Here is a 26687-nt window from a genome sequence, read left to right on the forward strand (position 1 = left end):
TACACATACACACATACACACACACACACACACACACACACACACACACACATACACATACACACTGAGGGTGAGCTTAGAGAAAGGCTGGGTGGGTTGGGAAGCTTTTAGATGTGGGGAATACCAGTGTGGGAAGGAGTAAATGACCAGACTGAAGGTAGGAGTTTGGAAACATTCTACAGGGAACTCAGTCTCCATAGGGGGACTGCTTGATGGTTTTGATCCCCACCTCATGCCTGCATTTGTAGCATTTACAATCGCCTCCCCATCTAAATTCTGGGTTGGTTTCCGGAGTTTTTAGAGTGTATATCCCGTAAAACCACAATGACGGCTGTAGGCCAGTTGCTTTCTGTGGATAGTGGTTCACAGATGGAAGGGGTGGCTCTCTCCAGCTGAGCGGGAGCCCTCAGGGTGCTGGCCTGAAGGAAGATTGCAGAATTTACATCCATGGACTTTTAGGTAGCTAAGAAGGTATGTAATCCTGTAAGTCTAGAGAGCAGGTGACAGACCGTCCATCGTAAGATTTAGTAAGGAATTACAAATAATACTAGAGGTGGGAAACTGTGAAAAACAGTAATAGTGACACTGCAGGGCATCACGGGGACGCCAACACTGGGACATAACGATAGCTCAGAGCCTCGTGTGCTGGGCGGCGGCAGGTCTCCGTCCTCCCTCGGATGGAGGGCTAATGTGGTGTGGTTGTGTGCTCTGTGTTTGCCTTTGACCGGGACAGGCGGGCTTTGGGGATGAAGGTAAGGAACTGTGCATCACTTACAATGTCTTCTTTGGTGCCCAGAACTCCACCTACAGCGGTGACGGCAGATCCTCTACTGTGTCCTCGTCCAGAGAGGAGAAGTTGGTTCGTTTCCATTTAAATCTTTCACATCCTCTCTCCAGAAACGACAGGTTCTGTAGCATGCAACCTCGTGTGTGTGAATTCTGCTCTTTTTTCTTTTAACATCTTCTTTACAGATTTTCATTTGGGTGGATTGTAAAGTCGGTTGTTGAGCAGTAATTAGTATGATATGTTTAATTCAGATGAATTGTGCTGGTCAGCTGGGTACAATGAAAGGAAGTATTTATGTGGCTGTTCGGTCGTTAGAATTAATCAGAAGGAAACAAAAAATAAGAAAGCTTGAACGTCTCTCCTCGAAAGTCCCCAGAAACAGAATTAGTGTTAGGGTGCATGCAAACTTGGTGGCAAGAAAATCAAATCCAAATCCACAAGTCTACACAGCAGAGTGCCTTCCCACAGATGTGCATCCGTTTTGATAGGCAAATAGTCCTCAATAGTTTAAGGGCCCTGGGAGGTGAGGCTTGCTTGTCCTGAGTCAAGTTCGTGTTCACAGCAAACACAGAGCTCGTGTAGGAAGGAGGATCACAAATGTTAGCGTTTACGTCTGGAACAGAAGACAGGCCCACCTGCCCGATACACCTGTGCAGCAGGTGACGGGGAGAAACTCATTTTGCCAGGAAGTGTCATAACTAAGAAGTGTGCTCACCTTAAGGTGTAAACGGGGGGCGGGGGGGGGGGCGGCGAGATAGAATGAATAAGCGGAAAGTAACCAGGTAGAGCCACAGGAGTCTGTCTCCTCGCCTCTGTCATGCCTGGTTCCCTCCTGCTTCCTGCTTTTGCCTCTGTGGGAGGGGGAGGGGAGCAGACATTGCTGGCAGCCCCATCACTTGCTCACTCACTTTCCAAACGCCCACCACTGCCTCCCAGCCCCTGTAGTAATCAACACTCCAGCCTCACTCGGAGCCTCTGTACCTTTCTTCCCCCAAGAGTTTTGAGTGAGCTGTAAACAGCAAAATATGGGTGGGTTTTAACACCTTATTGAGTGTTAAACTATTGATGGGGTTTAACACTTTAAGAGTTTTGTGGGTATTATGTGCATTTTCTTAACTCCGGGGAATTTTTGCTATTACAAAGAGCACTTTGTCCTTCAGAAAACTTCCTGCTCACTCTCCAAGCGGAGATGCTTGCTCTCAAATAGAAGATGGTGGTAGACACCCAGTGCCCACCAGTGAATTATTCACCACAGTTCAGCATGTGTCTGACTCATTTACATTCATATAAGAGAAGTAACCACACCCCCGGGGGGAAGTCACAATGAGAGCTGGCCATTTGGAAGCATAAGGCTCGTCGGCACTTCCCTGGGGCATGTGTCCCACCATCACGCTGCCCGACACCTGTCACTCACCCGCCCTCAGCATCTCCCTGTTGCTGGGCTTTTGAATTTTACTTAAATCTAATAACAGGAAGCTATCAGTGCAGTATGTAGCACTGAAGACTTCTCTAAGGAACATCTCCCGCTGTTCACGTCGGAGCAAACCCCGCACTGGACCGTGCAGTGTCCGGAGGCGCTTTCTCCCACATGGCGACGTGGGCCCCTGTGCTTTCAGCCCTGGAACAAGTCTCACCATTTGCGCTAAATATATTAGGCTGTTTCTCCCTGTCTAGCCCAGAATTCCACTTGCCTGCTCAGGTCATTTTGGTACCACTTATTAAAGGTGTAGGGGGGCAGGCACAAGTTATGGGCCTCAAAGGGGTGGCGGGCATCTTAAGGTGCCACCCAGCTACCTGAACGGAACCACTCCACCTTCAAGGGCAGCCCTGTTCTTGTCTGGTTGGAGCACAGAAACGGAGCAAAGAACTTCCTCTCCCAGGGTCCTTTCGTTTGGGTAAAATATTTTATTTGGGGAAATTATTAATTTATAGAGTAGTATCCCCCAGCAATAACCTCTAGACCAGTGGCTCTCAACCTTGCTAATGCCGCGACCCTTTAATACAGTTCCTCATGTTGTGGTGACCCCCAATTTCATTGTTACAAATTGAACATAATTAAAGCATAGTGATTAATCACAAAAACAATATGTAATTATATATGTGTTTTCTGATGGTCTTAGGCGACCCCTATGAAAGGGTCGTTTGACCCCCAAAGGGGTCGTGACCCACAGGTTGAGAACCACTGCTCTAGACCCTTGGTCTCAGAATTACAGCGCTGACTTGGCCATGTCTGTGGTGAGTTGTGGACACCTGCTTTGTGCGAATACCCAGGAGGCCACGCCAAAGACCATTTCCAATGAAATGTTCCGCTACAGAAAACAAAAGTTGATATCTCCGCAAATTCTTGGTTTTGAGCTTTTTCCCACCAAACTTTAAAAATCAGAACTCCAATTACAAAGACATTCAACGCCCCCATGGTCTTGCTGCCGATGAAAATAGTGAAATCTGGTTTTGCCTGTGTGCAGATTCGGAAGTCCTGGTCTGGTCCCCACCGTAGTTCGTCAGTTAACGGGACCATCTTTATTTCCTTCTGATCGTCCTTCTGTCTCCCACCCCCGGTAGTGCATGCCCGTTACCGATTTGGTTGTAAAAGGTGGTTTTGTGTGAGTGTACAATGCGGTGTGCCTTGGAGATGAAACGAAGCCGCAGCCTCGTCCCCTCCGCTGTGTTCTCTGATTGCAGGGGCCGTCCTGCTCTGACCTCGGCCTTCCCCGCGGTGGCCTTGCGCCCCAAGTCCTGTTCGCCCAGAGTGGAAGCCGGGTCTGTCTCCCCTTCTCATGTCCCTGCTTCCTCCTCCTCCTTCCCTGTGTGTCATCCACGGCTGAGTAAATGTGTGGACACTCACCCTCTCCCACATGAACTCCCAGGAGCAGAGCCCAGCAGTGGTTTTCATTCACTGACTTGCTAAGACTTTTCTCAACTGTTGAAAGCATTATCGCACATAACTTCAGACCTTATATAGAAAAGGGGGATTTAGGAAGAAGGAGGCTCTAGCGAATGGGTCTTTTCAAAAGCTCGGGGCCCCCAAATTGGTCTCTTGGGTCCTTCCTCCTCTTCCAGCAATTGTTCCCCATTTGGGGTTTCATTTGTTTTCTTAAAAAATATTTTTCTCTGGTTGCTGTGTCCAGGAAGCAATTTGGAAGGCTTTGGGGCATGATCGGCCTCCTCCGTCTCTGAGGAGGGGGGACAGCCCTGTTTCTTTGGCTCACGCTCCCCTGGCTTCCTGTTTGCACGGGCCCGCCTGCAGGTCAGCGGGTGCTGGGCCTGTGAGCTGCAGGGAGGCCCTGTGGCTCTCACACCAGGAGGCCCTGTCAGAGCTCCAAGTAGGGGCCCAGTCATGGAGGCTGCATTGTCCTCTCCTTGTATTGTCCTGTCCCCCACGTCGCTGAGTGACTCATCCCTGGTCATGCACATTCCAGGACTGGCCCGGTGGCCCTGTGCTGCCGGCTTTCCATGGCCTGTGCCTGGAAATGAGTCACGATGCTATTCTGGGGCTCAGTCTGCGGCCACACCAGCCTTCACGTCCCAGCACACCCTGCAGGGCTCTGGCTGGCCAGCAGCCGCAGGCCGACAGCTCCTTGTGTGTCGTGAAGGCTGCTCCCGGCACCCTCTGCTAGAAATAAGTGCACTGCCGCTCCCTCTCCCTGCGTGGACGTGTGTGGATTAACACTCCTCCGTGCTTTCTTAACCTGGGGTTTGACTGCGGGTTTGGTTGCTCTCGTGGGTGTTGTTTACCTTGTCACCATTCTGCCTCATCCCCTCACACCTTCTTCCAGGAATACCTGGAAAGAAATGACGAGAAAATAGTCATATTTCAAAGATGCTGGGGAAGTATAGTGTTTTAAAGTTAACAATCATCTTGCATTTCTCTTCCCTGTAAACTTGCGTTTGTATCTATCAAATACACTGAAAACATCGACTTCTTCTAACTGTTGCACAACACTTTGGCTGCCATGCTAACCGAAAGTATCTGATTACCTGGCTTGGGATGCGTTGCCCTTTTTGTCAAGACTTTTAAAACCTGCCGTTTACTTCCATCCTCCAGCCCTCCTGTCTGTACAGCGCTGCCCGGCCAGCGGGGAGTTCCCGGGTGCGTGTGCTCGCCCCCCCTCCAGGCCCCTCTGCCCGCCCCGTCGTGCCCCCACTGCGCGTGCACGCCCCACCCCGCACACCTGCATCTGTCAGCAGCCCCGCTGGGATGACCTGCCGGTGACGCGGCGCTCACACCTGCATGGTGTCTGTCACCTTTGGCCAGATCTGGGTTCTATTCTCCCCACAGCCGACAGTAACTGTCACCGGCTTCCGTCCCCAGGAAGGCAGTGTTTGTCTAGCCTTGCTGGGCAGGAATGGAGCAAGGCAGCATTTACTCAATTCATTGGCAGAAAGAAAGGCGGTTTTTTATTGCTTTGGTGTAACATTAACCGGTATTAATCCATTGTGTGCTGTATTTCCTTGGAAATTTCCAGTTTTAAATACAAGGTACTTATGTGAGTGGGAAACTTAAATATTCAAAGTGGCTATGCTGAGTGGTTAATAACTTTCTGAATCTCCACCAGATTGCACACTTGTGAGTTAGACACGTCACTGGCTGAGCAAACCAGCTGTGTCAGGGGAAACGGGAAGTGGGAGGGCCTTTGAGCTGGGCAAAGGCCGACATGGCCATTCACGGTGTTGTAAACTCCTGTTACCCTCGATGTTTCATCACATGGGATTTTCATGTTAATCCGATATTCTGTTTTCTAGTTCACACATTTTAAATAATTATAAAAATCAAACTGCAAGTAATGCCCTATTTTGTTCCAAAGCCACTTCATATTAGAGTCATTTTCTAAACGCCGGGTACAAGGATGCCGTGACGAAAGTCAGGATATTTGAATGATCTGCTCAGCTAAATCTGGGCCAACAGGTTTTCACTCAGCGAGGTGCCTTTTTCAGAGCCATAGATTGAAAGAACCTACTGGTGTCAGCAACAGCTAAACGTCTCTGCCTTGGGTTTTGCACATCCCTGCCCTGCTCCCCAGCACTTGCCCTGCCTGGGACGGTAGCTTTGAGCCCTCCCTGCATGCCTTCCCTCTCGGTGTCTTTCAGGACGCGCTCCCGGCAGGTGCCGGTCTGCCTCGGCTTGTGTTGCGGAGCTTTCTGGGTGCCGGGAGAGAGGCAGGCGCCCTGTCCTGACAGTCTGTTTTCCACAGGCGTCTGTGTTCGGGGACGGCAGTCTCGGTGGGCCTCGGCGGGGAAGCGCCTCCGGTTCCTATGCTGTAAGGCGCTGTCTGTGCTCCCAGAGCTTCCTCCCGTCTGCTGCATGGCCTGCCGGCACCGTTCCAGCCCCGGGGACAACGGGCCGAGGTCACAGGGAGGAAGGACTGTCTCGTCCTAATTTCCCACGTACGAAGGGGCATGGATGATGGGAATCACGAAGCCTGTGGGCGTTAGTTCCGTGTCCTCACTCATTGCAGTCACAGGGAGGAGACTGACCCGGACTGAGCTTCATCAGCTCCTTCCCTGCCACAGGCCGACAGTACGTAAGTAGTGAAGGGGTTGGTCTTAGGAGGAGGAAAAGGAGACCCAGACAGGCCACCCGTTATCTCCACCTCTGGATCATCGAGGACGATGAACACATTCAAAGACTCAGAACATTACACGTCTGCCATTTCCTCAGTTTATTTTGCCTTCCCCCCACTTCAAAGGATTGGAAATGGTATTTCAGTAAAGGTGTGGTAGTTGCACATGAAATACTTGTTGAATGAAAAAACTGGGTGAGTGAATGAGTGGGTGATGGAGGTGAGCAAATAGAGAAATGAACAGTCAGTCCAGGGAAGCGAGGGAGCTAATGAGCCCCTCCCACGGACCAGTGGCAACGGAGCATCAGCCCTAACCAGCCCTCCCCATGGTCAGCAGTTCTGCATCCCAGGGCACCCCCACAAAGTCCCATAAAAATGCACCATGCCCCATGGGCAATAAAATGGCTTCCTAAGAAATACCCACAAGTCCCATAAAAATGCACCACGCCCCACGGGCAATAAAATGGTTTCCTAAGAAATACTTGAAAGTGTTTTTTTAATTTTGCTTTCCAAAATGATTGGCTACTTCATAAATTAGTTACATAATCCAATTTTATGATTTTTTCTATTTCTCCAATCATCATGAATATTCAGAGATTCTTACAAAGTAACCAGTAACACCTACAGTTTTCTTTTAGAATGTGATTTTCATGAATATTATATCTAATAATTAACTAACATCGCATTAGTTTTCGTTGACATCTAATTAGACATTTACCAATTTTATGTTGCATAACATCTTTTATGTGGTGGAGCCCGCTTTTCCCAGTTCTCAGGTATTTGTGTAGGCCAGTACAAAGTTCATAAAGCTCATGGGTGAAATAGCTTTAGGTCATATGTGATGGATAAGTGCCACTAAATGACTTTCTTTTATCAGAAGAGACAGCATACTCATTCTTTAAGAGAATGAGACTTCCCCAAGAACTAAGGTTCCTGTGGCCCAAGTAGAACTTCTGGTGTCGGGTGGGACGTGTGCCGTAGATTCTCTTTAAATGCCGCCTCTGTCGCTGGACTTTTCTGGAGCAGCTAACCTCGGCCTTCAGAGGCAGTAGCTCCTGTATGTCCAGCCTCCGGTAGGACTCGCCCCGCGGGAGCGGCTTTCCTGGAGTGAAGGAAATGAAAGGCCTTCTCGTCCCTAAAATAGGGCCGCGTGTCCCTGGTATCACAGCATGCAGACAAATTAGAGAATAAGAAGAAATTCTTTCCCCGCTGAATAGTGCCCTCCCACGCGCGAGGAGCTCAGCACGCGTTTGTTTCTTCAACTGAATAAGTTGAACCCTGGGGTCGAACTTCTCGGAAGAGATCTTGGGGCGTCAGCTCTGTTCTCAGCAGCAAACCAGCTGGCTGAGTGGGAGGAAGGTTCAGGAGCTCCCACCTCCCACCCCCATCTCACCAGCCTCACAGTCCCTCTCCACGTGGACAGGGGGCCCCTTTCAGGGTGGGGCTTGGCAGAGCTCCCCCAGGCTCTCTGCCCAGAGAGTAGCTGTGGCCACTGATAAATACACACATCTTGTGAGCAAGCTTGGGGTCCACCCTCTCCAGAGTCCCAAGAGCGACCTCAGAGCCCAGGCTGCCCCCAGCTTGCCCGGGACAGCCTTGCTCTAGGACAGTGATGGCGAACCTATGACACGCGTGTCAGAGGTGACACGCGAACTCATTTTTTTGGTTGATTTTTCTTTGTTAAATGGCATTTAAATATATAAAATAAATATCAAAAATATAAGTCTTTGTTTTACTATGGTTGCAAATATCAAAAAATTTCTATATGTGACATGGCACCAGAGTTAAGTTAGGGTTTTTCAAAATGCTGACACGCCGAACTCAGAGGTTCGCCATCACTGCTCTAGGAGGACCCCTCTCGCCTCCATTCTCCCAAGACGTTAGCCTCCACCACAAGAAGTGTTTACAGCTAAGTGACTTCATTAGCATGAGATTGAATGACTAGTTCTGGAAAGTAGAGCTGTTTTGCTTGAAAACCTTGCTGCTTTACGCCTCCCTTGCCATCACTAAGCCGTGTGCGTGGTGCAGGAAGGACGCATGGCTGCATGTGAAGTGGCTCTCGGTTGTTTGACACGCCAGGCAGCGATCAGGAACCGTGGGCGTTCTTTCTAGCAGAAGAGTGAGAGGCAGGCGGGGAAACGCCCACCGTGTGTCCTCCCCTAGCCCTCGGTGCCTGGTGTGGTCCCAGTCCTTACTTCCCGTCACAGATGACAGGCTGAGTCACTTTTCCAAAGTCTCATGGCCACCAGCAGATGGAGCCTGGACTGGAACTCAGATCTTTCCAACTTCCCTCAGCCCCTTGTGCATCATACTAACTCCCAAACACAGGCAGCTCCAGGGCGGCACGCGGACCATCGAGACAGTTTCTGCCTAGGAGTTGGGGCAGCTTGGGCTGGCAGTAAGCTCAGAACACTCTGCCTTATCTCTGCACCCTGCACCAGGATGCGGGTGACAGGAACTGGCAGGACTTGTCTGCCGGAGGAAGTCTCCTCTCTCATATCCTCAAACCCAAAGGCGACGTCTTCTGCCTTAAGGTGCAGGTTAGGTGTTTTCCTTTATTTTGCACAGTAAAGCTACAAGAGGAGGCTAGTGATGCTGTACATTTCTCGTATGTCCCGTATGGCCACGGTTCTTACAGACCATTGTCGGTGCACCTGAGACACCGTCTTGCCTGTGAGTGTGTTTGTGACCAAATGAGATTTTTCATTCAACAAGTATTTTCTGAGTGCACGCTGCATGCCAGGCCTTACCTGGTCCCTGGCACTCAGAATGAGATCAATGCCGTCCTCACCCTCAGGGAATCCCATCTGCTGGGAAAACAGGCCCCTGAAGAGCTGGTGTTTGAGATGGCGATGGCGAGCACCCCAGCGCTCTGGCCCCTGTAATGTGCGTGGGGTAACGCCTGCGGGTGTCCCGGTGGGTGCCCTGTGTCTGTGTCGGGAAGCGCCCCCTGCAGGGCTGCTCCTCTGGCCGGGCCAAGCCTGCTGGACGCCCGTGATCCCACCCTGCCGTGCTCGAGAGGAAAGTAAGAATTTGAAAACAACAGCAACAAGGACACATGAAACGTGTCTAGGATGAGGACAAACGTGACCACAAATCAAAGTTGAGAGGGTGTGGTCCCCAGATAAGCTGCCGGCGTTTTCCTTTCCCGGGAGAGGGTTTAGGTAGGGGACAGGCAGATCGATGCCTGTCTTTTGTCTGAACCTGAACTCTTACTGTGCTTCCACTTGGGAAGAAGGCAGGGAAGCCAGCATTCCCCTTGCCCAGCGCCGGGCCCGTGTCTGCTCTCCGGGCTCCGTGCGGGGCCGGGAGGCGGCTCACGTTCTCAGACGTTCTTTCCACAGCAGTGAGGCGGCCCTCTGCACCCACCAGGCGCGACTCCACGCCACGTCCACAGGGGCTTTGTGTCACTTCCTCCTTACTAACCAGGCGTTCTGTGTTCTTCTGACGTGATGACGAATGTTTTCACTCTTAGTGGGCATTCACTCAGTGGGAAGCCTGCTCCATGCTCACCTCTCCTCTGCATTGCACGGGGCTGCCTCTCAGCTAACAGCCCTGGATGGGGCCTCCGTCCTCTGTGCATCTCTGCTAACCTGTCCCTTTCTCTCTGCCTGCCTGCGGCCCACCGGGCTGTGCACACAGCCCTCGGAGCACAGCGGCCACCTCAACTCCAGCTCCCGCGCCTCCTCCAGAGCCAGCTCAGCGCGGGCCAGCCCAGTGGTGAGTGTGCCTCTGTCTGCTGCCTCTCTCCCTCCTCACCTGTCTGTCCTCTGTCCGCCTCCACAAGCCTGGACGCAGGAGAAAGTAGCAAGGCCTCTCCTTAATCTGTTATGTCTAAGTACAAACACAAGTGGGGGGCGGGGGGGCGCTACCCAGTTTGGAGTATTACTATTTGGTGATCCCGGAATTGCATTGCGGAGTTTCTAAAGGACCGGGTGAGGGCTGTTTAAACAGCGGGGCTGGGAGATGGATCTTACTGGGAAGAGGGAGCTTTGAACAGTGGGGGGAGTGTAGTCATGTGCATCAATGTGTTGTTTTTTATGATTTGAAAACTGAAAGGATTGACTTAACATTCTGTTTGACATGTTACTTGTTCGACCCGGGGCGGTTTTTACACGCGGTGTGGGCCCGACAGCCCGTGGCATCCCTAGCTGTGCTCGGTCCCCACCACCCGCCACCCCCGGGGTCTCAACCTCTTCAGTGTGTGCGACACCACAGGATGCACTCCTGTGGGTCACTCGGCATGGAATGGCCTGTGTTTTGCTTCGGAAAATAAGGGGCCCTACTATCTAGTCCCCATCCTTTGAGTGTCTTTATTACGTGTTTCCTGGAGTCTTTGGAATATTAGGCACTTTCACTCATCGGATGCTCTGTATGTGGCTGCTACACGTTCTTTGAACAATAAGGGATTTACAGGGCGGTTTTGCCCCGGGGACTCCTGGGGATGGGGGAGACTGGCCGTGACCAGGGGAGGGGTGCTCAGTGAGCAGGAGCGGGGCCACAGTAAACCCTGGACACAGGAAAGAAAGCTGGGCAGCGTGGGTCCGTTTTCTCCACTCCTCCATCATGGAGACGCTCGAGTGTGGTTCTGAACTCAGGCCGTGCTCCTGGCAATCCAAGAAGAGGCCTGGAGCTGAGCTCTCCGTGGCACACGTGGCCCACGAGCACTGGTGGCTTGTATGTTCTTTAAATTAGGTGCAGTCTTTTAAAGTCACGAGGGTCCCTACCAAATGCAGATGTCAGCTGCTTCTGGGGAAGCAGACAAAGGGACCCCTGGAGACTGGGCTCATATTGCTGAATGGGGTGGGTGGGCGGCCTTGGTGCTCCCTCCCTGGGTCCTGCCTCCGTGCCAGTCACCTCTGGGCTTGCACTGGTGTGTTCCTGGTAGTGGAGAAATGTCCCTCTCCACCACTTACCTGGTGAGGGTGAGAAAACAGCAGATGGGTCAAGGCAGTGGGTGGTAGAACAGAAGATGTCCCTAGCGTGGGCTGCAGGCACCACCTCTGTGCCCGTGTCACCTGCCCACCCACCCTCACCGCCACTGGAGCCTCCCACCCCGTCCTGGAGACCAGGCGTGAGGGGACCAGGAGAAGCCGCGTCCTGAACGCACTCGGCCGGGCGGTAAGGACACCCCTCCAGGCCAGGTGCTCATCACTCGCCAGCACCCATCGGGCAGGAAGAGCGAGATACTCAGCTGTTCAAGATCATGTAACTTCCGTTTTTAGAATCTGGCAAATCTGCTTCTTACGGATGTTGCAAAATGACCAAAGGGCACTATTTTCGAACTCAAATTCCTGCTGACTGAGGCCAGCACACCTGCCAGCCCCCAGGGCGAGCCTCCTCCCAGCTCAGCTCTTCCCTAGGTTTTCACACATCAACTCACCTATGTGAAACCTTCCAACTCCTCGGAAGAAACATTCTCCATGGAAGTTAATGGCAAGCCAATCCTCCTTTTGGAAAGAAGTAGTCACAGTTGACCAGCGAAGTCTGTGGCTCCACTTGCAAAGGGCCCTGGCCCCTGAGCACACGGAATTGTAAAGCCTGTGATTATCTGATGTTCAGGTTTATTCAGGCATCGTGATGACGCCACAGAATAACAGGCTCAACCCAGTCAGACTGAAGAGACTGAAATCAGATACAGATTTCTTTGTCAGAAGCTTCTAAATTGTGACAAATTTACTCCCATAACACGGTTCTGCGGATGACCATAAGCCGAGGGGAGCGTGTAATGTGCCTGGTGTCCCTGGGGTCTGGTGACCAGAACTGGGTGTCCCTGCAACTGAGGCCCAGTGAGGTCCCCAACCTTGGGAGCTGTGGGTGGGGTCGCAGCTTTTTCTGCAGGTGCCATCAGGGAACGAAGCACAATGGGTGGAGGGCCCTCACCGTTCTAAATCTCTCCTTTTAACTGAGGGTCTAGCTGAGGAGACTTCAGACTGCACTGGCCCCTTCCGCCAGTTCCAAAACTCACGGCCGGGCGACCAGTTGTTTCTTGAGAGGGACTGTGCAGTGACATTGTTTCTGTGACCCCGTGGCCCATTCAGGGTCGGGGTGCTGGCTGGGGGGAGGGGGAGGTTTGGGGACACCATGAGGAAAAGTCCTTTGTGCCTGGCCCCTGTGCCTGTGCTGGGGTCTCTCTGTGCCCACAGACTGTACTCTGTGTCTAGGGAGGTAGGCAGGCCAGATGGTGTATGGAGACCCTGAAATTTTACACCTCACCAGACGCTGTGGTTAAGTGAGTCTGCATAGTAAACTCATTTATAGGATGTTAGAAGGCTGGAGTTAAATATTTAATGTACTGCTTTAAGCATTTGTTTTTCAAAGGAAGAGTTGCCATAATTTAAAATTTCACAGAAGTATTTTTAGAAGTGACTCTTTCCAGTAGATTTTTAACAGCTGTTTTTGTATGCACCCAGTTGTGGCTGAGATCCTGCTGTACGTCGTTCCTAAACCTGTTCCTATGAGGTGGTCACACTGACCTACAGTGTTTAGTATTGCTCAGGAAATGAAAGTCATGAATGCAATAGGCTGCAAGATATGTGGCCGCTGTCGCCCTTCCACGAATGAGGACCCTGGTGTCCGCAGACGTCCATGCTGGTGTGGCCGGCGTGTCCCTGGTCTCACTGTGCTCATGTCCACACCATGTCGTTGGGTTCCGTTCATCCCTCTGGGCAGCAGCCACCACAGTGTTCCTCTGTTTTGACTCTTTTTTTTAAAAAACTTATTTATTTTAATATATTTTATTGGTTTTTCACAGAGAGGAAGGGAGAGGGATAGAGAGTTAGAAACATTGATGAGAGAGAAAGATCCATCAGCTGCCTCCTGCACGCCCTCCTCCTGCATGCCCTTGACCGGAATCGAACCTGGGACCTTTCAGTCCGCAGACCGGCACTCTATCCACTGAGCCAAACCGTTTCGGCTGTTTTGACTCTTTGTATATTATTTCCAGAGATAAACTGCTATGCTTTGTGTCAAAATTAAACACACCATCTGGGTTACGTTGTTTGGGGGAGAAAGGAAGGGACTGCTTTATTAAAGTGGGTACAGCTGCCTGACAGCTTGGCGCACTGCCATCTAGTGGGAGCCCGGGGCACTGCAACAGCTTCATGCTGCTCTGTCCATTTCCCCGGGGTCTCCAGGTTCTTGTGTCTCAGGAAGGCGGGCAAATACCACCTGTCCCTTGTCACTCGGAAAGCAGACAGAACACATTTACTCTAATATGTAGAATAGAGATTGGCAGCAACAGTTAGGCATAGGTTGGCTATAACTTCCCTTGAGAGCGTCATTTTTCTACGTGGTCTCTATTAAAAACATATCAGTGTTCACATTCTGAGTCCATTACACATTTCAGAGCAAAGGCTTTTTTAAAACTAGTTTAAACTTGTTTTAAAATTAAAGAGAAAACTATGATTTTAGGGGTTTTTTTTTCTTCCTCATTTGATCTTTTTCGAATTACAAACACAATATTTGCGTTTTGGGTACAGGTGAAATGACGCAGAGCAAAGCTGGCCTAAAGTCCCCATGTGACCAATACTTTTGCTCTGTGTGTGTTCTTTCTTATCTTTCTCGCAAGAAATACTAAAAAAATAAAATGTGGAGTCCTTTTATAGGGACAGATAGCTTTGTAGGTGAACGTAGGATTTCTGGGGCTTCACTTAGCTACACAGTCTTTATCTATTGCTGATGACCAGTCAGAAAAGCTACCATTTAAACCACGAAGCTAAGAAGCAGCGAGCTTCTCCAGATAGCTTGACGGTCTATTAAATGGGGCCTCCTTCTTCCACTAAGAGTTAAGTTACTCTTTTTATTTTCACCTCATTATTGTTTGTTCTGCAAATTAGCTTATTTGGGGGATTGAAGGCCTTGGGCCCAGCTGGTTTAATGAATTGATTTCCAGCAGACCAGGTGCTTGACAGTTAGCTTCTCCTTGGTTATTTGAAATGTTTTTCTTTATTGTTGAAAGTATTACAGATGTCCCCTTTGTTTGTTTTTCCCATTGACCCCCCTCCACCCCACAGCCGCCTACTTATTTATTTTTTAAACAGGGGACGACAGGATCATACCTGTACTTTTAACCCCAACGGCCGTGGTAGAGGTGAACCCCAGGTCAGGCCTTCACCACTCTATTGTCTATGTCCATGTATGCGTATAAGTTCCCCAGTTAATCACTGCCCACCCACACACCCACCCCCGCCTTTCCTCTGAAATTCGTCAGTCTTTTGAAATTTTCAGGAATGTTATTCCCAAGTGGAGAGAAGACCCACCCCTTAAGGGCTAAAGTCATCACAGCGCAGAACTTGGGTGCAGGGTGGTGATGTAGACCCCTCTCGATCGAGGCCACCTCGATTCCCAGAACATCTAGTCAGGCCGAGGTGGCACGCACATCTGAAAACATAATAGTTCTAGATGTGCACTCGTACACGTACAGGTGGTGTGGAACGCAGCTGGAATGTCAGAGCTCCATAATGGGATGTAACTGCCAAGTTGAGGAGCGAAAAGGGCGCCTGCGGGCGAAAGTTCTGGAAAGCTCCCACGAGACACTGTTTTGCCCTGGTCTCTGGAGGACAGCCGGCTGTGGGCACAGGAAGGAGAGTGCTCTGGCACAGGGAGCGCCAGGATCTGAAGCCCCACCCCAGGGCGTGAGGCCAGCCCGCCCACGGTACCGCCCCCTGGCCTGAGGGACATGGTCCCTGCTCTTGTTTCCCCTCCTGCTCTTCCGACACTCAGGAGACTCAGAGGGGAGCAGAGTTCCTCCTGGAGGCCCAGGTGTGGGCGGGCAGGTGACAGCAGGTGCTCTGGGAGCCAGATCCCGGGGTGAACTTGGGTCTGTCCAGCTTGGCCATTCTGAGCTGAGAACTGGTTTGGAATTGCCTCCTTTAGGAAAGACCGAGCATGTTGTCAGGTTTCATTCACCCCCTTGGTTGGTGATTAGCTGTCACGCTTTGCTGTGTCATTTTACTGGTCCATTCAGGCATCCTCCTCTCAGAGAGCAAGTTGAGGTGCAGGTTTGGAGGAGAGAAGGTGGCAGGTGGTGAGCCTTCTTGGTGGGGGACAGGCTAGTGAGGGCCTGCAGCCCAGCGTGGGCCCAGGGCGCACACAGGACGGGCAGTGGCCATGTTTGCAGGGCGTCACTGCCTTGACATCCTGACCAGTGTTTAGCAGCTGCACCCAAATGCTGCCCCATGGACAGCGTCACTGTCACAGTTCCTGTGTTCACGAGCCGCTCCCCATGGCCTGGGCCCCAGCTCCGTGGGGAGGTCTCGGCCCAGAGTCTGGACCGGCTGTGGGGCACGCATGCAGAGGTCCGAGGGTCCCCAGTCACCGATGAGGCTGACTGGCTCAGGCGTGCTCCACACTCACCAGTTGGTCGCAGTGGACCCCAGGCCTCGAATGGAAGAAGCTCTGAGCTTCCGGAGGCAGATTGGAGACACGACGGGGAAAGCATGATGAGTGGCGGCTTTCCCCGGGGAGTTTGGAGACGCTGAGCACAGGGTCTCCTCATCCTCTGTGACCTTCCAGTGGGCTATGGAGGGGAGCCCTCTGTGACCTCCCAGTGGGCTATGCAGAGGAGCCCTCTGTGACCTCCCAGTGGGCTATGCAGAGGAGCCCTCTGTGACCTCCCAGTGGGCTATGCAGAGGAGCCCTCTGTGACCTCCCAGTGGGCTATGCAGAGGAGCCCTCTGTGACCTCCCAGTGGGCTATGCAGAGGAGCCCTCTGTGACCTCCCAGTGGGCTATGCAGAGGAGCCCTCTGTGACCTCCCAGTGGGCTATGCAGAGGAGCCCTCTGTGACCTCCCAGTGGGCTATGCAGAGGAGCCCTCTGTGACCTCCCAGTGGGCTATGCAGAGGAGCCCTCTGTGACCTCCCAGTGGGCTATGCAGAGGAGCCCTCTGTGACCTCCCAGTGGGCTATGCAGAGGAGCCCTCTGTGACCTCCCAGTGGGCTATGCAGAGGAGCCCTCTGTGTACCAAAAAAGGGGAAAAGGAAAAGAAACGTTTCTTTTGTTGGACACTGAGCAGAGAAAGAAGTAGTGCCATTGTCAGCGTGGCCCCTTCCCTGAGACCTCTCGAGGCGAAGGGTGGCCGGGTCGCTGTTCATGCAGCCGCGTGGCTGCTCTCGTCCCATCCCACCGGGACGCCTACCTGCCGAAGGGAGAAGACGGGCCTCGGAACCACATGCAAACAGCAAAGCTGAGAAAAGGCAAATGCTTGGGGCCCCACTTTTCACCTGGCAAAGTCTCCTGTACCTTCAGCCCCCGTCTCCCGCGCCCCCCAACCAGCCTCCCACGTCTGGCACTCACCTCCAGATGTTTGAACCAGAAGGTTCACACTGACCCAGTCACTCGTGAGAAGAAGAAACGGTTACAGCTGGCTCGCTGCTTTCTCTTGCTTCAGAGGCCACGCTCAGTGAGAGTGGAAATGAACACTCCGAGGTTGCACCTTCCAGCCCCAGGACCCCCTGTGGTCTCGCTGTCTAGTCACAGTGGCTGCAGAGGGTAGACAGGTGTGGGGCGTGCGGTCCCCTCCTGTGTGGACACAGACCTGCACACCGAGCTGCAGGAATAGGAAAGTAAACGGGTTCAACCGCGTCCCTGAGCAAGCGCCTCACCGTGGGCCTTCCTGCGATCACTGTGTGGTTTCGACGTCATGACGTTCCAGTGGAAACCGTAACAGTTGAGAAGCCTGGCTCTCTGAGCCGCTGTGGGCAGTTGTCTGTGTCACCTGGCAGAGGCAGGCATATCAGAGGGTCTCATGGGCAAAGTGGTTTTTAAACTACAAAGGGAACTATTGTGTTATCTTATCATCATCTTACCCTGCATCTCGATTACCCATTTAAAGCCTATGTTTAATATTTGTGCATTTTCCTCTCCAGGTTGAAGAGAGACCAGAAAAAGATTTCACTGAGAAGGTGAGGAATTTCTTTAAGCCTTTATATTATGTCATTAATGAACCTAGTGGGTCCCAAAATGTATGGGTAAAACGAACAAGAAAATATGTTGCTTATCATCTTACCCTGCATCTCAATTATCCATGTAAAGCCTATGTTTAATATTTGTGCATTTTCCTCTCCAGGTTGAAGAGAGACCAGAAAAAGATTTCACTGAGAAGGTGAGGAATTTCTTTAAGCCTTTATATTATGTCATTAATGAACCTAGTGGGTCCCAAAATGTATGGGTAAAACGAACAAGAAAATATGTTGCTTGATCTTTAATAAAGATCTTCACCAGTGAGTGAACAGGACAGTGTGTGGGCCACCAGCCAGCGTCACAGCCTTGGGGGAGGGGTCCCCGGGGGTCACTTCCAGTTTGTGCGTTAAACCCTCAGAACAGTGACGGATGGTAGGGTGAATGCAAGTTCCCGGCACCATGGGCCCCTCCGTGTGCAGCTGTCTGTATTGGCTTCCGCAAGCCCACGGAAGGTGTTCCAAGTGGGAAACTGAATTCCAGTGAAGGTCCCATGCAGGTAATTTGGGTTTTGTCTAAAATCGTGTCTGATTCTTGCCATGCTCTAGGGGTCTCGTAACCTGCCCGGCCTGTCTGCAGCCACACTGGCCTCGCTGGGTGGCACCTCCTCCCGGAGGGGGAGCGGGGACACCTCCATCTCCATCGACACCGAGGCATCCATTAGAGAGATCAAGGTAAAGCTCTACTAATGACCCTTTATTCAAATCTGTCTCCAAGGGGAAAAAAGACTTAATTACTAAAGTGCCAGATGTTTCTTCTCAGTCCTGTCTCCTCTGCCTCCATAAACAGGTGTTCTAGTAACACCAAGACCCAGCGCAGACCTGGTCGCCCCAGGCGGCCGTCCCTGTCTGCCCCACCCCAGCAGGGCCCACCTGCACCCGGGCCTCTGCTCCCCCTCAGCTCTGGGGCACACCTGTGCCAGCACTCACCATGCCACACAGAGGTGCTGGGCCACTCTGTCCGCCTGCCCTCTGCACACCTCTGCCCGTTCCTTCTGTGTCACACACCTTCAGGAGACCTCGCCGCGCTGTTTGAGTGGCTTTTTCTTCTTCCGCTGGGATGTGGACACTGTTCTCTGTACCATCCTCAACACTGGGTGTGAGACGGGAATGCAGTGCTGTTGTTAAAGTACCTGCATCTGAAAGGAGCCCACGCAGAGGGCAGGTGTGTCCTCCGAGAGCAGAGGAGGAGCTCCGAGCTTCAGATTTGGCTTCATCTATGGAAGCGCTTTCTAATAATTAAACTGCATAAAAGAGAACCAGCTGCCACGGGGGCTTTCTGAACCGCTGGGGACCCATTTGCCAGGGAGGCCAGAGAAGAGATTTAAGTCTCAGCAGGGGTGGACCAGGTCCCTCGAAGGTGCCTGGCGAGGCCTGTGCTTCATAAGAGTATCTTTTTACTGTTCTTCCTAACATGTGCCCTGGGCCACCCCCGGGCCGCCTGCAGCTCTGTTCATTCCTGTACTCCACTGATGTCATATTTGCTGTTTGCTGCGATCCGGATTTGTCTGTGCCCCCAGGTTGTGAGCACCAGTCATTTGTTCAACAAGTGCTTATGGAGCGTCGGGCTCCCACAGATGCCAGGCACAGGGATGTGGTGGTGAAGGGCCCGGGGCTCTGTGATGCAGGGCACAGCCATGCTGACTTCTGTCTCTGGTGTCGCACTGTATCCAGCACAGAGTAGAACTCTAGGAGCTGGAGTGAACCCTTAACCACAAGGAATATTTCTTGTTCCATTTTCTGAATCCCTTTTGCCTGTTTTACAAAATTATGCAAATATACCATATGAGATAGACCTTAATTTTATAAAATCTTGTGAAAATATCATGAGACACACCTGAATTTTAATATTTGTAACATGGAAATTTCTTTTATTTTTCTCCAACACTTAAAAAAAACAACAACAAAGAAGGGCCTAGCTCAGTGATGGTGAACCTTTTGAGTCGGCGTGTCAGCATTTTGAAAAACCCTAACTTAACTCTGGTGCCATGTCACATACAGAAATTTTTTGATATTTGCAACCATAGTAAAACAAAGACTTATATTTTTGATATTTATTTTATATATTTAAATGCCATTTAACAAAGAAAAATCAACCAAAAAAGTGAGTTCGCGTGTCACCTCTGACACGCGTGTCATAGGTTCGCCATCACTGGCCTAGCTGGTGTGGCTCATGGTTGAGCATCGACCCATGAACTAAGAGGTCCCTGGTTCGATTCCCAGTCAGGGCACATGCCCAGATTGTGGGCTTGATCCCCAGTCGGGGCCGTGCAGGAGGCAGCCAATCGATGTCTCTCTCTCATCAACGTTCCTATCTCTCTGTTCCTCTCCCTTTCTCGCTCTCTAAAATCAATGAAAACATTGGGGGAGAGGGAGCAGGGGGAAAGGAGAAAGAAGTCACTGCTCAGACTGTTAGAGGAGGCCGCCCAGAAGCGGGAAGCTCTTGCCTCTGTCTTTGTGGTCTTGTCCACCTCTCCCTTGACATCACTTGCCTTTCTTGCCATCCCCCCAGGAGCTCAGTGAGTTAAAGGACCAGATTCAGGATGTGGAAGGCAAATATATGCAGGGACTGAAACAGATGAAGGTACCAGTGGATGGAGTGTGGGCTCATGACATTAACCTAGCTTAACCTAAAAACATCCTAAAGGAGACGTTCAAAGCGCGTGCTAACCCTACTGACGCCCCAGGCTCCAAATGGGGAGAGCTACATGGTGTGTGCACGCAGCATGTCTTTGTGAAGCCTTTGAGCCAAGAAAAAGCTACTAACACATTTCCTGATTCACGTCTTGTCCTCACGCAGCCCTCCTCCCCGGCTGAAAACCAGGAGCAAGCAGACAGGCGAAGAAGGGTTTTTTGTTTCCTTCGCTTTCCATAGCGGTTACGTACAACACCGCCTTACTTCATCTGCCTCGCCACATATCTGATGTCCGCAGTAACACAGTCCCTGTGGCCATGCTTGGAAACACCCGAGTCATTTGCATGTTGTAACACTGTACTGATTGGAGCAGTGTCTGAAAGCGACTCATGTTGGGTTTATTTGCGTATTAGGGCGTGGAATCGCTCTGTTGTTCCAACCAGGACATTTAGTTGTCATTCCTGGAACAGTCAGGGCCTGTGTCCTGTCTTTGTTAGGCAGCCATGGCAGACCACGATCTCACAATAGAAGGTAAACCTGCCACTTCCCCGAGCTCCCCAGAAAGGACCCCCCAGTATCGCAGGGGCATCAGAGCAGAGGTGACAAATCACATAACTAATCACTTTCATATTTGTCACCTCTTTTTAAAAAGAAAAATTAAGACCCTGGCCTTTAACTCATAAGAAGGGAGCCAGTGAGGCAGCCCAGGAATCACTGGTCCCACCCAAAACCATTGCCCTGGTTTGTGAGTGCAGGTGAGACCAGCACTGGCCCCTGACAGCTGACCAAGCAGCGCCAGCCTTCTTCAGCTTTAGGTGGCTTATAGCCGGGCACTCTGCTCTCGCTCCCGAAGTCGCCTTGCCCTGCTCTCTGTTTTGGGAGCTAAATGCCACTGTGCTCTCCCGGTTGCCTGCCCTCCGAGGGCGGGAGCCACGTGAGGGCCCTGCGTACTCTTCCCTGGGCGGTCCTCTCACAGATGGCCTTGTCTTTCCAGGGCCCACCCACTGAGGCCTGTGTGCCTGGTGTAGTTTTCCTGTGGGTTGAGAATCTGAAATTCCACTTCATCCTTTCCTGGTTCATGGGTACAGACCGGGATCTCTGGTAGCTCAAGGCAGGGGTTTGCTTCTCTCAGAGAAGCTGGCACGGTCCCCAGTTCTCGCCACGTCACTTGAACGATGACTTCAGAAACCTGTTGAACCGCCTGACCCACTCCAGGCAGCTGCTGCATCATGGGGTTGGGACTCACTGCCTGTGACCAGACCCTCTCCATCGGGCGTCTCCCTGGTCCTGTGACTGTGTAAACCATCTTCATCCCTGGGCACAGCTAACAACTAACTTCCTGAGTGACGAGAATTTGATCACATTAAAAGGGAGGCATTTCTATGCATTTGAAATCGCCGTGTGTTTCCTGTTTTGATCCATTTGCTCTAAGAAAGTCTAAATTTAGGGCTGAGTTGTTTGTTTTTAAGAATGCCGGACTAAACTTTGTTTTTTTGTTTTCTTACTATAATTTCAACAATATGGCCTGGCTTCTGCAGGACTCTCTAGCAGAAGTGGAAGAGAAGTATAAGAAGGCGATGGTTTCCAACGCCCAGCTGGACAATGAGAAGATGAACTACATGTACCAGGTCGATACCCTGAAGGACACGCTGCTGGAGCTGGAGGAACAGCTGGCGGAGTCTAGGCGGCAGTATGAGGAGAAAAGCAAAGTAAGCTTCAGTGTAGTGAGAACGGTAGAACAGATACGTAAATGTGTGTACTTGGTATGCAGTGTGTCGGTGTGGGTGTGTGTGTGTGTGGGGGGTGTTTTCCAGGTTCCATAAAAGTCTGAGTTTTCTTTTTAATAATTTTTTTTCATTTTCAATGCATGTGTGTGTGTGTTTACTTTATTTTTTTATTGATTTTAGAGAGAGAGGATGGGAGAGGGAGAGAAACATCAATTGGCTGTCTCCTGCACACCCCCTACTGGGGATCAAGTCCACAACCTAGGCATGTGCCCTACTGGGAATCAAACAGAGAACAGAGAGCCATGTTGTCAGGTCTCTGGAGTGAGTCTTGTAGAGGGGAGGGTCCGAGGCGGGGGAAAAGGGGAGGGTCAGAGGCGGGGGAAAGGGGGGAGGGGGGGCGCGGCCAAGCTCTTCTGCTGCCCCCACCTTTTCTGTTTGGTCCCTGGAGGGCAGAGTTGGTCAGCCTCTGTTAAAGAGATAGGCTGACCAAAGTAGGCATATTTCGCCCCCTTTTTAACCCAAAGGGTATTCCCTGTCATATTTCAAAGTTAGGGATACTTTTAGTATAAATCCTTTGCAAAGCTGGGTCCTCACTGGGGCCCTCAGCACAGCCAGCTCCATGCACGACAGCAGTCACCTTCACGGAGACCCTTCCTAGGGCATTACCTCCTAGAGAGGAGCCAGGAAACGCTGTCCGTTCCATCAGCTGCTCTAATTTTACAGTAAACCACAGGGTGTCTTCTAGAAAGTCCAGAGAAATGGGTTCATGGTGTTCAAAAGGCCTTGGACACTGTGCTGACGTGGTCCCAGGTCATGCGTTCCGAGGCAGAGGTAAGTCGAGGGGGCGTGAACTCGACCATCGGGAAACCGTGGCTCCCCCGCCTGATGCCCTGCTCCTCGTCCACAGGAATTCGAGCGGGAGAAGCACACCCACAGCCTGCTGCAGTTTCAGTTCGCCCAAGTGAAAGCCGCCCTGCAGCAGAGAGAGGAGATGCTCGAGGTGGGTAGCTGCTCCCCATTCTGCTCTTCTTGTGTGACTCAGGAGCATTTTGTTGGCTCATTACTAAAGCCACGGGTTTTCTGGGAAATCGAGGGCTTAGGCTCATTCTCTGTGCCTCATTGATGGCGTCCTGTTCCTCTCATTCCTGGGCGGTCCTGTGTGTGTGTGAGGGAGGAGGTGGGGCAGACAGAGTAATGCCTGCGTCCTAATCCTGGGACCTGTGAAAATGTCACCTTCCACGGCAGAGGGGACCTTGTGGTGGGAGATTATCCTGGGTTTTCTGGTGTGTCACAGGGTCCTTACAGAAGGGTGGCAGGAAGGTCAAAGGAAGTAGGGGGTGACGTGAGGAGAGGCCCTGAGCCAAGGAATTGGGAGCCTCTAGAACAGCGGTTCTCAACCTGTGGGTCGCGACCCCTTTGGGGGTCAAAGGACCCTTTCACAGGGGTCACCTAAGACCATTGGAAAACACATATAATTACATATTGTTTTTGTGATTAATCACTATGCTTTAATTATGTTCAATTTGTAACAATGAAATTGGGGGTCACCACACATGAGGAACTGTATTAAAGGATCACGGCATTAGGAAGGTTGAGAACCACTGCTCTAGAAGCTAAGAGAAGGGAGGAAGTGGATTCTCTCCTGGAGCCTCCAGAAAAGAACCCAGGCCTGCCCACCCCATGGCCTCAGCCTGTAAGACTCATTTTGGACCTGAGCTTCAGCACTGTTAGAATACATTCTTAATATATTTTGTATTGTTTTCAGAGATGGAGAAAGAGAGAGAAACATCAATGATGAGAGAGCGTCATTGATCGGCTGCCTCCTGCATGCCCCCTGCTGGGAATAAAGCCTGCAACCCTGGCATGTGCCCTGACGGGGAATCGAACCGTAACCTCCTGGTTCATAGGTTGGTGCTCAACCACTGAACCACGCTGGCTGGGCCATATGTGTGGTTCGAAGCCACTGAATTTGTGCTAATTTGTTACAGTGCCACTAGGAAACATACAGGGTTGATATTTACCTTTTGAGCTTGATCAGAACTTCAGTGCCTCTCAGTAAGAAATTCCCCCAGACGGGTTTCTTCCTGCGCTTTGGGACGCTGGGTGCAGAACCGGAGCCCTGCTGGCCTTCGAGAATGAGCTCGGGATTAGCAAGAAGCTGCCTCTTCCTCCCTGTGTTTGCTGGCTCCTGGTGACTCTCTGCAGGTCCACACTGAAATTCCTTCCTGTTTAACCCTTTATCTGTCTCTTCCTCTCTGTTCCTGCTCTTCAGGAAATCCGACAGCTGCAGCAGAAACAGGCGAGTTATATCAGGGAGATTTCTGATCTTCAGGAGACGATAGAGTGGAAAGACAAAAAGATAGGGGTAGGGCTCTCAAATCTTTGAAAATCTGTTCAAACAGTTTGTCTGCTTAGCAAATGTGCTGCTTTTAGGATCGTTGGTGTGCTTGGATGTGTATGCATGCAGCCCCACGTGATGCAAACTCAGTCATGCAGCAAATACGAACTCACCCAAATTGATAGTGACTCCGGGCGGAAGTTGGCTTCCCACATGAACAGTCTCACTCTCTCAGCATGAGCCGGCTCTGCCTGCCCCTCCAGCAGCCAGGGACTGACGGAGGGAGACACTCCATGAGGGGGCACTCGGGCACTCTCGTGTGCGCATTTCCCCGCTCGTCTTGGGGCGTTTTCTCAAGGGGTCTGAGGAAGCTGTAAGGTGGCAAGTGCTTGAAATCTCCCCAGAGGGTCCTCAGACCGTCTCCTTCCCCAAGAACAGAACAAGCAGCCCACCTGCCTGCAGGTGTGACAGGGGGGAAGGATGGGACCACTCACAGCACCTGCTGTGGCCCGTCATACCACATAGGTCTGGTGACGGTCCCCCAACGCTCAAGCGAGTCATCAGAGCATTGACAGTGTGACGCCACGCCTGTCTTCACTCTGATACGCTGTGCACGTGCACGTGTGCACGCATGCTTGTGTGTTTGCTTCAGGACCACTTTGTGTTTGTCTGTGCCAACAGTCGCTGAGAATCCAGGTAGAAAAATAGTCTCAATTGCTAAAATACAGGGTGTCCCCAAAAAATGTATACGCACTTTGAATGATTATAAAATAAGTGTTTTTCAACATACAGTTCATTTCCAAAATTTACAAGAATCTACAGAAATGAATATTTTTTGTCAACTCCTGTTTTCAAACTGATGACCATTCTGGTCCAGGCACTGCTGATAAGGCAAAACAATGGAATCGCAAACATCAAGAATCATTTCGTTTGGTATTTGTGTGCCTTTAATTCGTCGACTGCTGCCAGTTATCATTCATGTATCCCCATTGAAAAAAAGTCTAGTGTCACTTTAGGACCAATTTTCTTTGTTCAAAGCTTAGTCTGGCTTCACCCATTATTTCAAATCAGTTAAGCCTGAAAATTAAGTGTTGTCAGCTATTAAAGTGTGTATATATTTTTGGGGACACCCGATAGTTGTCACTGGAGATTCCTCAGCATTTCCTCCTCTTCTGTATTTATGCCTCATCTAAAAGCCACCGGGCCTCTGATAGTTCTCTGACACGGCTGTGAAACTGGACTGAGCTAGAATGCGATGCAGATGCAGCCCTCCGGTGCCTTTGTTCAGGAGCATGGGCAGCAGCGTTGCTCGGCTGTCGTAACTGGAGGAGAGTTTGTTACTGGCATTTTGTTTGTATCTCTGAGCATGTGATATCTAACGCCCTGACTGTAGCGTCTTACAGAGTAGAAGCCTCTTCCTCACTCTGCTTCTGACGTCACCTGCTTACCTGTGTGAATTTCTCTCTCTTTGCTCCGCTGCACACTCAGGCCTTAGAGAGGCAGAAAGAGTTCTTTGATTCCATCAGGAGTGAACGAGATGATCTTAGAGAAGAAGTAGTCGTGCTGAAAGAGGAACTAAAGGTATGAAGCCCAAGAACAGCTAAAAGAGAAAGTCCCGGTTGCCACAGCGAATGCTGGGGTTCTCAGGAAGGAATGTGTGTGTGCGCGTCGGCGTTAATTCCCTTTATGTCATTGATTGTCGTTCTGTTAACCAATGCAAATCTGAGGTTAACTGACACGAAGAGACGTGTAAAGCGAGTCCAGGTTCTGTGGGGTCTGCCCATGGCCAGATGTTCACAAGCATATCTGAGCTCGAAAGCAACTCTGGTTTCCAAGAACTTTTTTATATACTGTGTCAGTACTTTCCATGCTCATTAATAAGTTCTCCCGGGCCCTTCCCGAAGTTAGAGGGTGCATTTGTTTGTTAAATCAAAGGCTTAACTGTAGGGACTTCTCTAGCTGAACGTAGTGGGGCTAGGCTCATGCCATTTACACTTTGAGGCCCACTGGATTGTAGGAAAGTCATGTTCTGCCTGGGCCGTGTCCAGGGGTCTTCAGCTGCTGGGCGGACACTGAAAAAAAAACACCCAGCCTGCAGCAGTGGGGGTCAGAGCTCTGGGTGGGCTGTGAGCGCTGGAGGGGGCAGTGTTGAGGCAGGGCACGGCCATGGGCTAATTCTTGCATAGTCAACGGAGACATGTCAGTGTGGCTGCTATATCCAAGGCTCAAGGCCAGAGCAGTGAACCAGAAGGCACAGGCTTGAGCTCAGGTTTGGCAGATGGTTCCCCCTGGGCTGTGAGTGCAGAGTTGGGGATCCCTCCCAGGACTCGAGGGAGCTGGGGCAGCAGGGGGGCGGGGGTGAGTCATCCATAGTCAAGGGAGATCCTGGAGTCGTGAGGCACAGCTGGCTTTAAAGTGTTTCACTATGGAGTGAGCGGGAGTTAAATTTCTTTTAAACAATTGATTTTAAAGAGAGGGAGGGAGAGAAAGAGAGAGGGAACAGCAAGAGAGAAACATTGATCGGTTGCCTCCTGCACCAACTCACAACAAACCTGCAACCTGGGCATGTGCCCTGACTGGGGATTGAACCCTGCACTGTGTGTGTGTGTGTGTGTGTGTGTGTGTGTGTGTGCGCGCGCTCTCTCTCTCTCTCTCAGGACAATACTCCAACCAACCGAAT

At 51.2% G+C, this 26687-nt stretch overlaps 1 protein-coding gene across 32 annotated transcripts in view; it reads left to right on the forward strand.

The window, feature by feature from the left end:
• LRRFIP1 (leucine rich repeat (in FLII) interacting protein 1) overlaps nucleotides 1–26687 on the forward strand; it is a 76404-nt gene that overhangs the window by 34005 nt on the left and 15712 nt on the right. For 6 of the 32 annotated variants that reach the window (XM_005863712.2, XM_014537620.1, XM_014537608.1 and 3 more), the window contains 12 exons: nucleotides 797–859; nucleotides 3470–3547; nucleotides 4833–4877; nucleotides 5980–6045; nucleotides 9991–10068; nucleotides 17218–17253; nucleotides 17857–17982; nucleotides 19820–19891; nucleotides 21481–21651; nucleotides 22577–22669; nucleotides 23942–24034; nucleotides 25496–25588. In XM_005863712.2, the coding sequence (XP_005863774.1) occupies nucleotides 797–859; nucleotides 3470–3547; nucleotides 4833–4877; nucleotides 5980–6045; nucleotides 9991–10068; nucleotides 17218–17253; nucleotides 17857–17982; nucleotides 19820–19891; nucleotides 21481–21651; nucleotides 22577–22669; nucleotides 23942–24034; nucleotides 25496–25588 (1014 nt within the window). Of the gene's footprint in view, nucleotides 1–796; nucleotides 860–3469; nucleotides 3548–4832; nucleotides 4878–5979; nucleotides 6046–9990; nucleotides 10069–17217; nucleotides 17254–17364; nucleotides 17454–17856; nucleotides 17983–19819; nucleotides 19892–21480; nucleotides 21652–22576; nucleotides 22670–23941; nucleotides 24035–25495; nucleotides 25589–26687 lie in introns of those variants that run through there. The other 26 variants (XM_005863702.2, XM_005863704.2, XM_005863705.2 and 23 more) reach the window with 14 other exon arrangements.

This window comes from Myotis brandtii, unplaced genomic scaffold (genome assembly GCF_000412655.1).
Source record: "Myotis brandtii unplaced genomic scaffold, ASM41265v1 scaffold180, whole genome shotgun sequence".
Lineage (NCBI taxonomy): Eukaryota > Metazoa > Chordata > Mammalia > Chiroptera > Vespertilionidae > Myotis > Myotis brandtii.